This window comes from Coturnix japonica, chromosome 4 (assembly GCF_001577835.2).
Source record: "Coturnix japonica isolate 7356 chromosome 4, Coturnix japonica 2.1, whole genome shotgun sequence".
Lineage (NCBI taxonomy): Eukaryota > Metazoa > Chordata > Aves > Galliformes > Phasianidae > Coturnix > Coturnix japonica.
Genome location: NC_029519.1, coordinates 80,481,814 through 80,497,362, shown reverse-complemented (window position 1 = coordinate 80,497,362; position 15,549 = coordinate 80,481,814). Strand labels below are relative to the sequence as shown.

At 46.7% G+C, this 15,549-nt stretch overlaps 1 protein-coding gene across 2 annotated transcripts; it reads left to right on the top strand.

Moving 5' to 3' along the window:
- LOC107314079 (5-hydroxytryptamine receptor 7-like) lies at positions 1-9,519 on the top strand. Of its 2 annotated transcripts, none has more exons than XM_015862957.2 (3): positions 1-94; positions 948-1,510; positions 7,750-9,519. In XM_015862957.2, the coding sequence occupies exons 2-3, from the start codon at positions 1,002-1,004 to the stop codon at positions 8,519-8,521; spliced, it is 1,281 nt and encodes a 426-aa protein (XP_015718443.1). In that variant the 5' UTR covers positions 1-94; positions 948-1,001; the 3' UTR covers positions 8,522-9,519. The 2 variants fall into 2 exon arrangements, with proteins under 2 accessions (XP_015718443.1, XP_015718442.1); XM_015862956.2 differs by having other exon boundaries at positions 816-1,510.
- Positions 9,520-15,549: the final 6,030 nt, after the last annotated feature.

The following is a 15,549-nucleotide window of genomic DNA, read 5'->3' as shown; positions in this document are numbered from 1 at the left end:
GGGGAGAGAGGATGATGCTCCGGGGGCTCTCGGCTCCTCTCCCGCCTGGAGATCTCGGGGTTGGACTGGAGGATGTCTCACCCCTTCGGCACAGGTAAGGTGGGACCCCCGTCACAACCGGGGGGGTGGGAGGGGAGAATGCGAAAAGGGGTCTGCGGGATTCCTTGGGTTTAAATAAAACTCCTTGCAAGGGGAAAGCAGAAAGAGGAGGATGCAGGGCGTGCGCGATGCTCGGAGCTCTGCTTAGGGTTAGCCTTGCCCCGAAGTTTCCCCATTGGTGGTGGGGAAATATTTGTAGGGGTGAATATTATGGATGGGAGCTCTGCTGCTTGCTTGTGTTCACATCGGGTACCCCACAGCTCAGGGATGCCCCAGCCCTCCCTTTGCCTGTATGTAGTACTGGTGGCAGTGATGCTGCATGTGCTGCCGCTGCAGCTCTGCGTGTGCATGTTGGCACTGCATGGATTTGTAGGGTGAAGTTTGTGCACTGACACAAGCAGGAGATGCAGCCAGCAGTGTGTGGGCATCATTCTGGGGCTGAGGGTTGTGCTGTCACTCGCTCTCTTGCATTCACTTTTAGTATGTGCAGGGCACACGGATGCGCATGGGAAGCGCGAGCCCAACAGCACAGCTTGGCAGCAGTGCTTAATACCATGAGCAATTGCAATCAGCTGCTGCTATCTGTGCTGCTGGAAAAGCATGCAGGCAATTAGGCAGTCACTGCAGGAAGATTGGGCAGATTGTGCTCCTTTAGAAGTGGAGCAAGCTTCCTCCGAGCATCCTCCAGATCTAACAAACTGTGCATCTTTCAGCAGACTTGGGAAACAGCTCCTCATCGAGCACATGAGCTCCATCTGCAGCTCCGGGAGGCAAGAGATAGGGGCTGGAGGGTGGTGTTTTATTTCCTTAGGCTTCATGTGATAAAATGTTCTGCTTTGCTGCTGGAGGTGTCACTGCTGGGAGAAAGCCCGTGCCATTGCCCGCTGCGGTGAGCTCAGAGCATGTTGCTGAGGGGCAGCCCCCGGCGGTTTCTGGAGCACCATCTTCTCTTTGTGGAGAACGCAGAGCAGCAATACCCAGCTCAGGAGTTGCTCCCAAATCCATTCATGACTGAGGAACCCTCCATCCCTGCCGAGCCAGACCTGCCTTCCTCCAACCTCACCAACACGACGGACTGCGGCGAGGAGATCCTGCTCTATGGGGACACTGAGAAGATCGTCATCGGAGCCGTGCTCTCCATCATCATCCTCATGACCATCGCAGGCAACGGTCTGGTCATCATCTCTGTCTGCATTGTCAAGAAGCTCCGGCAGCCATCCAACTACCTGGTGGTGTCCCTCGCTGCTGCTGACCTTTCAGTGGCCTTTGCTGTCATGCCTTTTGTCACCATCACGGACCTGGTGGGGGGAGAGTGGCTCTTTGGGAAGGTGTTTTGCAATGTGTTCATCGCCATGGACGTCATGTGCTGCACCGCCTCCATCATGACCCTCTGCGTCATCAGCGTGGACAGGTAGGGAAAATGGGGCAGCTGCATGTTTGGGTATGGGGATTTTCAGTTGGTTGAGGGCCACCAGAATCAAGATCATAGAATGATGGAATGGCTTAGGTTGGCGGGGACCTTAAAGATCGTTGAGCTCCAACCCCCCTGCTATGGGTAGGGCTGCCAAACACTACATCCCAGGATCCCATCCAACTTGGCCTTGAATGCCTCCAGGGATGGGGTATCCACAGCTTCTCTGTGCAGCGATGCTGGATGTGTTTTCCAAGTGTACAGGGTGAGTGAGGGTTTTCTGTATGAAATAGGTGCCCTTTGCAGCTCAAGTAACTTCTCGAAGTTCTTGCTTCATCCTTCCCCTTCAGACAGCATGTTGGTCTTTCTTGGTTTGCAGAACAGAGCCTTTTGTCCATCCATATCACCGTGGAAGGGGGTTGGCCCATAAAATTAGAATCATAGAATATCCTGATTTTGGAGGGGACAGATGAGGACCCGCAAAGATGATGGAGTCCAACTCAATGAAATTATTCAGCCAAAGAAGTGCACAGGTTCAGAACCAACCACATTATGGAGCTCTTGTAGCCCAACCCTATGGGATGCTCTGCTGCTCACGGGGCCTGTGCTTTGGCCAACAGTGCTGGCATCTCCCCACCCCATCCCAAGTTCAATAAAACCATAGTGTAGCCCAGTTCATGCTTCGGTGTGGTTTTTCTGGGTTGAGCTCCCACACCTGGAGTGCAAAGGGAAAGGCTGAGCATGTCTGGCAAAGCAATGCGACTCGGGCAAGCCAGCACCCCCTGGGTCTAATTATAGCAGCCTGCGTCATTAGGGACATTGTGCTGACGAGCCGGTGGGACGGATCCAGAACTGAAACGCATGCTGGCTTTATGGAAGGGGTGATTTGGCTTCATGCTGGCACCACTGAGCCAGGCTGGGTTGTGATAAGCAGCTTGAGAAGGGAAAGGGTTGGCAAGATGCGTGCCCTGGCCACAGTGACGATAACAGCTCCCTGGTGGCTCATCCAGGTGTGGTGACAGAGCAGGAGGGTCAGACACGAGCTGGCTGCTGCACCTTGCTCCTGAGCCCTTTGCCAGCTGCTGCTCTGCATGGGGTGCTGCTCAGAAAGCAAAATCTCCACCAACCTCACAGCTCGGCTGCTGAGCTGGTAGCTTTCACAAACAGGCTGTTCCTAAAAAGCAAGTGTATGCAGGGTCAGGAGAAAAGTGTGTCTGTGTCAGCAGGAAGAGATCAAATGCAGTAATGAGATACCTGAATGTCTCTTCTTGATGCGTGAGGAGTGAAGCAGCAGCTGAACATTCACTAGATTGGCCTCAGTTTCCAAACTTCCCTTTTCCCTGTCTCTTTTCTCCTTCCTTCTTCCCCTTCCTTATTTCCCTTCCATCTTTATCTCTTTCCCTCCTACATACAACCACTCTCCCAAACACACAAGCAAACAGGACAGACCCTATATGAAAATCACTGCATCTCATCCCACACGTTAACCACTTCCCTCTAGCCCGTTACCACTGTCAATGTGGGCAGGCACAGTGCAAGCAAATGTCCTGGATAACACTGATCTGCCCTTCAACACTGAAATTGGACTGGACATGTAGATTTGGGCTTGAAGAGACCAGGAGTGGGGGCAGCACACCTGTACCCATCTCATGCAGCCTCCAAGCTCCTTTATCCCTGGGCAGCCTGTGGCAGTGCCAGACCACTGACACAGAGGGATGGGTGGGTGAACCTCTCTGTCAAACCCACCTTGAGCTCAGCCTATCCCATGCCTAAAGAAGGGGAATACTCTGAACATCCTCTGGTGCCCTGAGGAGAAACTGAGGCACCATCCCATTGCTTTCTCCCTTAAGAATCCCTAGGAAAGTGCTGTGGTCTGCATGGATTGCCTCAAGCATCCTTTAAGTCATTGTTGCTCCTCATCAAGCCATTATCTGCTCTATTCCTGTCAGGCACCTGGTGGAGGTGGATAGAGGGAAAGAGTGGATCCAGGACATTGGGATGGGTGGGATTTGGGGCTTAACCCCTGATAGAAACAGCTCCAAAGGTGAGCATTTCATCTCATATACTAATGCAAAGCAGGGCTGAAGCACAAGGATTGCTGAGCTTGCAGAGAGTCTGAAATACTTGCTTTAAAAGAAATGAAAGCATTGTGCAGTGAGGGGTTAACTGGAATTTTCAACAGAGCTGCTTCTCCTGCCCTGCAAGAAGAAAGGACAGCAACCATTCCTCCTTCCTTTGGCATGTCCTATGGTGTATGAATTCTTCCTCTGGTGCTCTGCTTAATGCTGACCTGATCAGCACTGCTGGGCAGCTGCCTGGTTCTGCCCTTTTATTGATGGCTGAAGTGTCCTCACGCTTTGCTTAGCTTAGATATAAAAGATGCTTGGTTTGCCCAAGATGATGGCTACTAATAAAATACAGGCTGCTATTATTGATTATTAATGCAGAGCGCTTTCTAAAAGCCCCTTGATTGAAGCTGGTAGAACGAATCTTGTCTGAAGCGGCGTTGGATTGATTTTCCTTTAAATCAAAAATGAAAAATGCTGGAAACATCCATCTTTCCCCTACATTTTTCTTATATAAATGCCTGCCAAAGCTATAGATCCATTATTATCATTATTATATATATATTTATATATATATATATATATATATAAAGGCAAAAATTAAACAAAAAACCTTTTGGATATTCAGAATATAAGAAGCTCTCCGTAAAGAATCCAAGCTGTGGATAAACGAAGCCCCTCAAAACGCTGTATATTTTCCCAGTGGAGGAATGGAGGATGAAATCCCCATCCATTTCCCAGGCAATCCTTGTGGGGCTCTCCCTTCTTCTTGGTGTTTTCTACCCCAAATCAGATAATGAGCTTAATGAGCTCTGAATTGGTTTAGCCCCCAATGGAAGGGATGCCTCTTGAAAGTTTAGAGAGCACGGGTGATGTTCATGGTTGGACTTAATGATCTTGGAGGTCTTTCCCAACCTTCACGATGCTATGAAAGTGTTGGTGGGATGAAACTTGCACAGTATTTTGCTGCATTGCTTTGCCCTTGTGCTTCATCGGAATACAACCCTGGCCAGGGAGGCCCCAGTGGTGTATCACCAGCAGGATGAGTATCTCCCAGTGATGCTTTGGGGATGGATGTGTGAAGCCACAACCTCCAGCTGCCCACTGTCCTACATGTGGAGGTCCCTTCTCCCTTAGGAGGATGGGGCAGGCAAAGCACCATCCTGGAATCTGGAATTTGGCCACAAGGAATAGGCAGGTAAAACAGTGGGGTGCAAGAAACCTCAACTCTGGGCTCATTTGGGCTCAGTTAGAATCATAGAATCATTAAGGTAGAAAAAGACTTCTAAGATCAAGTCCATTCCCAGCCCACCCCTACCGTGCCCACTGATTATGTCCCTTAGGTCCTCATCTCCTCCTGAACACCTCCAGGGATGGTGATCTTACCACTCCATAAGCAGCTGTGCCAGTGCCCAGCCTCTCTTCCAGAGGATAAACATCATTCAATCTGAACCTTCCCTTGCACAGCTTGAAATGATCCCATCTTGACCCAAGTGAGTGCTGTTTTTCCTCTCCTCCTTCAGGAGCTGCAGCATGGAGATAGGGGACACCTTGGGGAGGTTTTCCTTCCCTTTATTATTTAATCCCTGACATAAGGACCCAGTGGCTGCCATTGGGCACGGAATGAATGTGCTGAAGTTCAGGGGGCTGGAGCAACTGATGAAGCAGCAAAGTCACACAAATCACGAGGAAATCCCTGTTGTGGGAACTGCCCTTTATTCCTCGTTACCACTAAACGTGATTAACAACAAGGCAGACAGACACACGAAAATGAATCAAAGCGAGGGAATCTGATCTGAATTTCAGTGCCTGTCTCTGCTCTGTGGCAGACGCTGCCCTATTTTGAGGTCTCTCCACTCTCATCGCAGCCATCGGTGTAGACCTCAGAACAGCCCCATTTCTTCCAGCAGGGATGGCACAGTTGAGATGTGTTGGCTTTGCCTGCCTTCCAGATCTCATCACTGTGCATTTTGCTTGGCTAGCCTGTAAATTCCTTGAAGTTTCAGCAAATCCCGAGTGGATCGGCTTCTAAAGAGAGCTGGGTAATAGCGTAACAAAGGATATCACACAGTGCAGCATATATCAGTGTGCAAAGTTCTTTTGGTGCTGGATTTGGGGATGCAGCAGAAGCTCATCACTTCTCACCAAGCTCAGATCAGGCAGGAAGATGGAGAAGATCATTTTTTTTTGGAAGCTCAGCACCAAATCCAGTCCCACTGCCCATCTTCATCCTTCTCAATGCACAGAATCATAGAATAATTTGTGTTGGAAGGGAGCCTTAAAGGTCATTGAGTTCAACTCCCCTGCAATGACCAGGCAGGTTCTCATGGCGTGTTGGAATTACAAGTGCTTTCGTTTGAGGCTGCACTGAGTTTGTGCCTACAAACACCATCCTTAAGCCTGTGCAAGCATGAGGCATTCAGCAGTGTAGGTGGTTGTGTAAGGTTGGGCTTGTTTTTTGCAGCTAAGGCCAGCTGAGGAAAATACAGAAAAATAGGTAAAGAACAATTCAATGGGGATAAAACCCATTTTATTTAGAATTCAGGGGAGAATAATTCAGCTTAGAATTTATTTGGCGCTGGCGAGGGAAGGGAGAATTGGATTATTTATTATTGTTTATTTCTGTCTTTTTCCACTCTTGGGGGAGGGTTTGGAGAAGGGAAAAGAATCAGGGAAGAAAAAACCTGCTAACACCTACAGTGAGGTGTTTGGAGTGTTGGAAAGAAATAACTGCACATCAGTTTCTACATCTCTGTAGAAATTCTCCTTTTGGCAAAAAAGAAAAAGAAAAAAAAGGCTTTTTTTTTTCTATTCCCTGGAAAAGCTTTCAGCAAAAAAAGCTGCCCGTACAGCTGCCGTTCTCACTTCCTTCCCAGCCTGACCCAGTTTATCCAAGACAATTGGGAGGTGATTCCATCCTGCCTAAAAAATGCCTACAAATTCCTGACAGCAGGCAGGGCTCGTACAAAAGAGGCCATAACCTGAAAGAAATCCCTACGACAGCTGGAGGGTTTTGCTGCATATACTGGGGCTGAATAGGAAGCAGAAGCTTTCCAGCAGGAGCCCTTGCTGACAGTGGCTAACTCCCTACCCGTTTGTACAACTGCAATTTCCCAACTAACAGCTGACACAATTTCTTAGTCATACAAACACCCCTCAACACTGGGGATGTTTCAAGATCACATGCTGTTGTTGATCCAGGAGCTGGCGGTTGATACACACAGTTATCTTATTAACTCAGAACTCCAGCCGCTAAAACACACCTGCCTACAGGTCATTGTGTGCTTTTGGTGTCTCCCATAAGGATCTCCATTCATTGGGCCACCCTTGGTGGCACCCAAGGTCAGGCTGGATGGGGGTTTGAGCACCTGATGGAGCTGTGGGTGTCCCTGTTCACTGCAGGAGAGTGGGACTAGATGGCCTTGAAGGGTCCATTCCAACTCATACCATTCTATGTGTGTACATCTTATTGCTGGAATTTGTTGCATATTCTCTGTACAATCAATCTCTGGTGGAAAACTAAGCTTTATTTTTATTCCCAAGGAAACCGTGCCGATCCCAGATTGTGCTCATAAATTCAATGACTTCTTGAGTTATGCATGGGGAGGCTGCAAGAAAGCAGCAGGGAATAGTTGAAACAGGGTCTCTAAGCAAGACAGCTGAAGGGTTGTGAAATAAGTTTCACGGAAGATGCTGCAGTTCCCTGGGAATGTTTTCACTTGGGAAATTCATTTCTTACTCTGTTTCCAGGCTGAAATTCATAGAATCACTGAATGGCCTGGGTTGAAAAGGACCAGCAATGATCATCTGGTTTCAACCCCCTGCTATGTGCAGGGTCACCAACCAGCAGCCCAGGCTGCCCAGAGCACAACCAGCCTGGCTTTGAATCCCTGCAGGGATGGGGCATCCAACAGCCTCCTTGGGCAACCTGTTCCCAGTGCAACCACTAGCTAGGAATGAAAATTGCCCAATGCCAACCAAAATGTGTACATGTGATACACAGAGACGTGGCTTAGTGGGCAATATTAGTGGCAGGTGAGCAGTTGGACTGGATGATCTTAGAGGTCTTTTCCATCCCTAATGACTCTATGATTCTGTAAGAAGTAGCGGTGCCTCAACTGCAATGCAAAGAGCAAGGCACCTATACCCACTTTGCAACTCTTCTTCTTCCAGGTATCTGGGGATCACTCGGCCACTCACGTATCCTGTGAGACAAAATGGGAAGCTGATGGCCAAAATGGTCTTCATCGTTTGGCTCCTGTCTGCCTCCATCACACTCCCTCCTCTTTTTGGCTGGGCTAAGAACGTCACCGTGGAAAGAGTCTGCCTGATCAGCCAGGACTTTGGATACACGGTCTATTCCACAGGGGTTGCCTTCTACATCCCCATGGCCGTCATGCTCGTCATGTACAGCCGGATCTACAAAGCTGCCAAGGTGAGTGCTGAGAAGCACCGCTTCATGAACTTCTCCAAACACTACGAAGAGGAGGGTGTCTACTGCCTGGAAGCCTCCAGCCGTGGCCATCCCAGCTCCAAGCGCACCAAGGCAGTGGAGGAATGTGCCACGCTTTCCAAACTGCTCCGGCAAGACCGGAAGAATATTTCCATCTTCAAAAGGGAGCAAAAAGCAGCCAGGACCCTTGGTATAATTGTGGGGGCTTTTACATTTTGTTGGCTTCCATTCTTCCTTATGTCAACAGCTCGGCCTTTTATCTGTGGTATACATTGCAGCTGCCTGCCCCTGAGGCTGGAGAGGACTCTGCTCTGGTTGGGATACACCAACTCTCTCATCAACCCCTTAATTTATGCTTTCTTTAACCGAGACTTGAGGACTACTTTCTGGAACCTCCTGAGGTGCAGGTACAGGAATATCAACAGGAGACTCTCTGCCGCCAGCATGCACGAGGCCCTGAAAGCCACAGAGAGACACGAATGCATCCTGTAGAGCAATGTCCTCCAACTCAGTGCCTGACCAGCAAACTCCTGCCCATCCATTTCAGGTTCCTTGCTTCTCCTGCCTCTTGGGGCTGGCAGAAACTATGGGTGCTGTTGCCCTCTGCCAGACATTGCCACTGGGAGTGACACTTTTCCCCCCTCTCCTGGAGGAGATGCAGTTCTCCTCAAGAGAACCAAGCAAGCAGCCATTCCACCAAGACTCAGGTGGGAGTTGAGCAGCTGAGAGAGAGACCGGGGGTTTCAAGGTCTACCACCAACTGTGGGCAAATCACACCACCTTTCTGTGCCTCAGTTTCCCCACCTGTTAAAAATAAAATGAAAAAAAGAGAGGAAAGAAAGAGCAACCCCCCACCCAAACAAAAAAAAGTATCTTGATAGGACTGTGGCTCTCCACCTTCATAAAGGGCTCTAAGGTCGGTGGAAACCACTTGATATACCATGTAAAGATGATGCTGACTGCAATTCTCTATCAGATACAACAGCAGCTATAGGCTCCATTGTAGATCCAAGCACTCATGCCATACCAGCTTATACGAACTCTTTCCACCAGTGTAAATGCAGTCTTCACACTAAGCTCGTGTCCAGGTTTGCACGCCAGAGCAGTAACACCAATGACCCTCTTTCCCCTCACACTTTAGCACTGCTGCATTTGAAGGAGGCACACTTGGAGGATGAAACACAAATAAACACACAGTTTCCTTTCTGGTCGGATAGGAAAATCTGATGCCATCCCCATCATGGGGATAAGCAGTGAGCAAAGATGGATATGTTTATTAGGGTATGCTGTAATTCATTCTCAGACAAGTGATGTGTGTTCATAATCTGTGGCTAACTGACTCCATAAAAGCACGCTTTGGTTGACAATGGGAAAAAAAAGAGTATATGATTTCTCTGACAGCTTTACAGTGCTTCAGTACGGTGTCCAGCCAGCTTGAACAAATACACTAAAAGTGATGTATCTTTTTTAAAAAAAAAATGCATATACAAGACTGGTTTCTTTATTTCGGTGTGATTTCTCAGGGTATTTGGGCTATAAGGTGTCTCTTTGTGTTTATGCACTGGTGGGGTTTGTCTTTCTGCATTCATCTTTGCTCTTGACCAACCCTGCTGCATCAAACTTGCATCAATAGAAAGAGGATGTAGACAGTGTCTGTTCCATGGGGTCAGATGTTGGAACAGAAAGAAAGTCCTACTGTTCAGATTCATTCTTTAACTGCCCATTTCTGGACTGACTTATCAAAAACAAGTCTTCTCCACCCAGAAAACACTCTGGGCCATCATCAGCTCTGTCACAACATTTTAGCAGCAGCTGGTCAGTGGATCTGGCTGGCCACAGGGGTGTGTGTTTGCTTTAGGGTTTGATTTCCTCCCTAAGCTCTCCATCTCCTTCTCTGCCATAGAGATAATGATGCCCTTTTGACTGCACTGTCAGGATTAAAACTAATCAGATGCTAATTCAGAATGTCTTGCCAGGGTGCAAAAACCCCCAAGATGGAGAACTTAATGTTCAGCACATAGCAAAAGTATGGTTTGTTCTGCTGTGGTAAATATATATATGCATAAGGTGTTAGTGGCAAGTTTATACTAATTTTCTGTGTTATGAGTTCTTAAACTGTCTTCAAAATACATAATCTTGCTTAATTCCACTGAACATCCCTGTTCTGGTGGTATGTCTATCACTGCTTAAAAACAGATTGTGGAAGAGCTAAGAAGAGCTAAGGGTTATGAAGAGTTAAAAGGAACCATATGAAAAGTGGTGGGGGTTTTTCATTTTTCAAACTGATGGTTCTTCAGGAGGAAAAAAGAGCAAAGAATATGAATCTGGATGATCCAGTACAAAACTTCTTGTAAATTAAGGGTCATGAAGAATGATTTGTCTTAAAATCAGTGTTTGTACTGGAATGGAATGCCCATGGGTCAAAACCAGAAGGTAGGGAGCACAAGATGTTTGGTTGATACTTAAACACCATTTCCAAGCTCCTGATTGATGCACTCTGAAGAGTAAGAAGTCACACAAAGGTGGCAGAAGACCAACACGGATGAGCAAGGAGCTCAAGAAAAAACTCAAGTGGAAAAAGAAAGTATTTAGAATGACAAGGGAAAAGGGGTCTGGGCCCTTGGGATGAATATAGGAAAATTGTGAGGCCATCGGGGATATGACAGGGAAGGCTAAGGCCCACTTGGAATTAAATCTGGCAAAGGAGATCAAGGATAACAAGAAAGGTTTCTTTAAGTATGTCAATAGCAAAAGGAAGACCAGGGAAAATGGGGGTCTGCTTCTGAATGAGGTGGAGCAGCTGAATAACTTCTTTGCTTCATTCTTTAGTGCTAAGACTGGCTTCTGAGAATCCCAGACTCTGGAGATAACTTCACTAAAACAAAACATTTTGCTCGAAATAGTAAGGCATCTTGTATGAACATTCCAATGGTGCTATCCCAAAGTGTGTTAACATAACTTCAACCTTCTGCTTTTTGACTGCACTTAGGTTAAATAAAGTCATACGCATCCAAAGACACCAAGGCCTTTTCCACACCCAAGCGAGCATCAGTAATTTAGTTAAGCAACTCGAGATCCTCATAGAGGCACTGCTAAACCATGCTGAAAATACACCCTTGTTTTGTTGGGTATTTTTTCATATCAGATAGGAATCAATGCATCACTGGCTTAACATAAACCCGAGCCATTTTGAGACTGGGCGTGCGCACACAAGTGTCTGAATGATCTGCATAAGATTTTAAGAGGCAAAAAATTGGAGGTCATTGGGAAAAGTGCCCATTTTGGAGGAGAAAAGAAACTTTCACAGCAAAGGAGAGATTCCCAGCAGACCAGTAGCAACGCAGTGGAAAAGAATGAGGAGCCTCGGGCAGAGAAAATTGGAGTAATTCAGGCATAAAATGAGTAGGTCTCAAGTCAGCTTTTTATCCCACTCTGCATGCAGTGGAAATATGTGCAGAAACAAACACAGAGGAGAGATCTGGGGAGAAAAGACAATTTTGACAAACCCCTACGTCCACCCCCCAGCTGGGGTTTGGAGATGTTCGATGACATTGAGCAAAGCTGTTCTTCATCTCATCTCAAGACCTGCCATTAGAAAGGTGAGTGAGTGATCATAGAATCATGGAATCCTTAGAGCTGGAAGGGACCATTAAAGGCCATCCAGTCCATCTCCCCTGCAATGAACAGGGACAGCACAGATAGATTAGACTGCCCAGGCCCTGATCCTGCCTGGCCTTGAATGTCTTTAGAGATGGGGCATCAACCACATGTCTGGGCAACCTGTTCCAGTGCCTCACCACCCTCACTGTAAAAGACTTTTTCCTTATATCCAACCTAAATCTACCCTCTTTAAGTTTGGAACCAGTCATCTCCATATACCATTCCCAGGCCAGTTATGGTTTTGCTGACCTCTGTCTTATTTCTCCTTTTGGTCTCCCAGTAGCCAGAATGTCCCAGTTGTATTTGGGCAAAAAATAGAGGGACAGCATGTCTTGCCTCTCCCAGAGGATGCCCTAATCAGTGGGATGCTGAGAGTGACCCACAAGGATCACTGGATCCAACTCTCATCTCCCCACAGCACCCAAACCCTATGGCTGAGAGCAATGTCCCAACACTCCCTGAGCTCCAGCAGCTCGGGGCTGTGCCCACTGCCCTATGGAGCAGTGCCTTTCCATAAACCCCATCTGACCTTCACTTGATGCATCTCAGTGCTCTACCAGCTGACAGTGCTGAGCCTGGTGCACCCAAGGGTACATCTGCAGTCATTCAGATCTCAGCTGCATCAGACCTTGAGCAACTCCATCTACCTTTGAAGCTGTCTTTCCTTTGAGCAGCTCATCAGACCAGAGATACCAAGCTTTCCCTTCCAACCGAGTTATTTCCTGAATCGGATGATTTGCCTGCTCTCCCACTCAAACTCATGTAAATATTTAGCAACCCCGTTCTTGGGCAAGACAATTTAGAGTTCTCCTACCTGCTTTGTGAAACAGCTCCTTCTGTTTTGAACCTTCTCTTAGCAATATTTAAGCTGCCTATCTGATACGACTGTCAGCACTGTGACACTTTCCGCCTGTGTTCTTACATAAGAAATGATTTTCATTTGTTTGTTTTATTGCCATTTTGATTTGCAAATATTTCATATTCAGCATGATAGATTTTCAGTCGTTGAACTCGGATGTTTTTCTCCATCTTGTGCATCTTTCTGAGACAGAGCTTAAGCAAAACACAAGGAAAAAAGTAGCTGTTCACAACGTACAAAAACTCCCATCAGGGCTGATTCCATGCATTTCCTACTTAGATATCTGCTTCCCTGTGACAAAAGTATCCCAGCCCAGGGAATGTGGGAGTGTCGTATGGCATGGTGTCACAGTCTATGTGGTTCTAGGTGCATCCTGAACTGGAACAGGGTCTGACATCCTCCACCACCTCCCTTGTTTCAGCCCATGCAAAAGGTGATGAACATTAACTCTTTCCAGGTGATAAGACTGCCTAAGAACCACACTGCTTAGATCTATTTCTCAGCCTCTCTTTAATTCCCAGCTTCATATCTCTGAGCCTTTGAATGCCTTCAGTGGTCTATTAATACAGAAATTAGGAGAAGAAGGAGGAAGAGAGTGGCCACATGCCAGACATTTGGTGACAGTACCTGGTAACACAGCCTCATGCTTGTAAACCATTAGCACAGCTCACAAGGACTCTGCTCCAAGCCTGTGATTTTCCTGGTTGAATGCAGACAATCTGAATGCCAAATGTGCATTTTTAGAATCCTAAATGCCTCAGCCATTTGACTCACAGACAAAGCTCTGGGCAGCAGCTTACGTCATGTGCCTGGCATGAACACACCCAGATGAGCCATGGGTCTGGAAGATGTTCTCCTGACATGAGAAGCTACAGCAGATTGGGAGCAGCAACGTCCTAGTAAAGCTCCATGTGCCCAGGTTGGATGGGGCTCTGGGCAGCCTGATCTGGTGGGTAGCATCCAGCCCATGGCAGGGTGTTGGAACTAAATGGTCTTTAATGTCCCCTTCAACCCAAGCCATTCTATGATTCTATGATATGATTCTATGATCACCCGTGGCTTCCACCAGTCTTTACCTTCCCATCACTCTCCTTTTTCCCTTTCATCTCACAACTGTCTGCAAGTCTCCAGGCTGAGGGCGTTTGATATTGCTCAGGTGAGAGTGGATGGGAGTGGGTGGGAATGTCACCTCTTAATTACTTTTGAAAGAATGTTCAGGGATTATTTGTCAAGGATTTCAGATGGTTTTTTGCCTTTTCCTAACAGTTGAAGGGGAAACATTCTTCATAATAAACCAAGCATGATATTCCTACAGCACTGTCAGAAAATCTGAGCTGCATATGGAAATTGATGCAGCTTAAAGAAAACGGTTCTGGTTCAGTATCTAGGTCCTCGGAGACGTTACTCAGAGTTTAGTGCTGTCACTCCTCGGGACTCATTTCTCTATTACATCTTCAAAAAACATCAGAATGCCAACAGCCTTAAGCAAGAACAAATCCAACACACTAACAGACAGATAAGTTCAATGGTGCCTGCAGATAGAATGCCCTGGGGAGCCATCCAAATTCCCAGCACCCTGGGATTCACTGTCAGCTCATCCAGACCTCCAAACCCACCCATACGTGACCTCCAACACAACAGTCCATGGGGAAACCACTCCATCAGCCCTTTGGATTTGGTATTTGGAGGTATTTGGGTTTGGTGTTGTGGGGGGCTGTCAGGAGAAGAAGGGTGAAGAGATTCTCTGAGTATTCAAGGCTGCTGCCAAACTTTGGAAATCCAAACTCAAGGCTGTATGGTATAAATAAACTGATACATCATCTAAATGAAGAGTAATTAGCATGGAGTTCGCGACTGCAGGATCAAACCAAGGGGATGAAATGGCTTTCAAAATAGCTGAGAATCAAATCGATTCAGGAAACACTTGTCTCTATAAGGAGATGTTTGTGTCTGTCTGGGAGAAAAGAAAGTACTTCTGATATTGTGACTGAAGAGGCATCTGTCCCCAGCAGGTGTAGACTTCATTGCACACCACCCCATGCGAGTTTCAATGCCAAATTAATTTAAAATCCCTATCAGGACACCAATTGCCTAAAGTTTGGCTGGCTGCTTTTCCTCACTTACTTCTTTATGTTTTTCCACTGGCAATTACATAACAACCAATGAGAAAAGTCTAATGATGATGAGTCCTCAGTTTAATAACACAAACATTATGAAACATTTGAGAGTGTTGGAAAGGAGAAACATTTCTCTCTCTTAGGCATCCAGTAGTGATCTGAACTGGCCCTAACCATACTCCTCCTTCTCTTTACAATAGTAATAATCATAGTAATAGGAATAACATCAATAATAATAATTTAGCCCAAATGCCCTCCAATAACAGATTCAGACTTCCTCTGTCCCATCAGATTACAAGGTAAGGTTGTTTTCTAATAGAGAAAACTCCATAATACCTCTTTTAGGAAGATGCTTGGAAAAACATTAGCAGGAGTAATAGAAATGTTACAGAGAAAGCAAAAGCACCGCTGTGAGAAAATGCTGCAAGAACCAAAGATCAAGGAAAGAAAATGAAGCGAATAACAACCCAGGATGTGTTGCTTTTGGAAATCAGTGTGATGTAGTACATTTTCACCCCGTGTTTTTATATTGCATGTGCATTTTATGATGCTCACTAATACATTTTTCAAAATAGCTTCAAGGAGAGTCATTTCATCGAAGATGAACTACAAGTAATACTGCTGAGCCCAGAGAAGAATGAAGCAGCACTGCTCATCAGATGTAGAGCAAATCAATACATCACCACGACCCCATTATTAGGTTTGAATTCCATGGCTCAGTCTCCTAAATCACTAAACAGAGCTGCAAGAGGAGGCAGGAAGAAGAACGGGGAGGGGAATTGTGCCTTCCCCTACTCCAGAGAGACATGGCAATAAGGGATAAAAATGAGTTGTGCTCAGATTTAAAGGTGAGAGATGCCTGGCATGGCCACTTCCATGTGCCA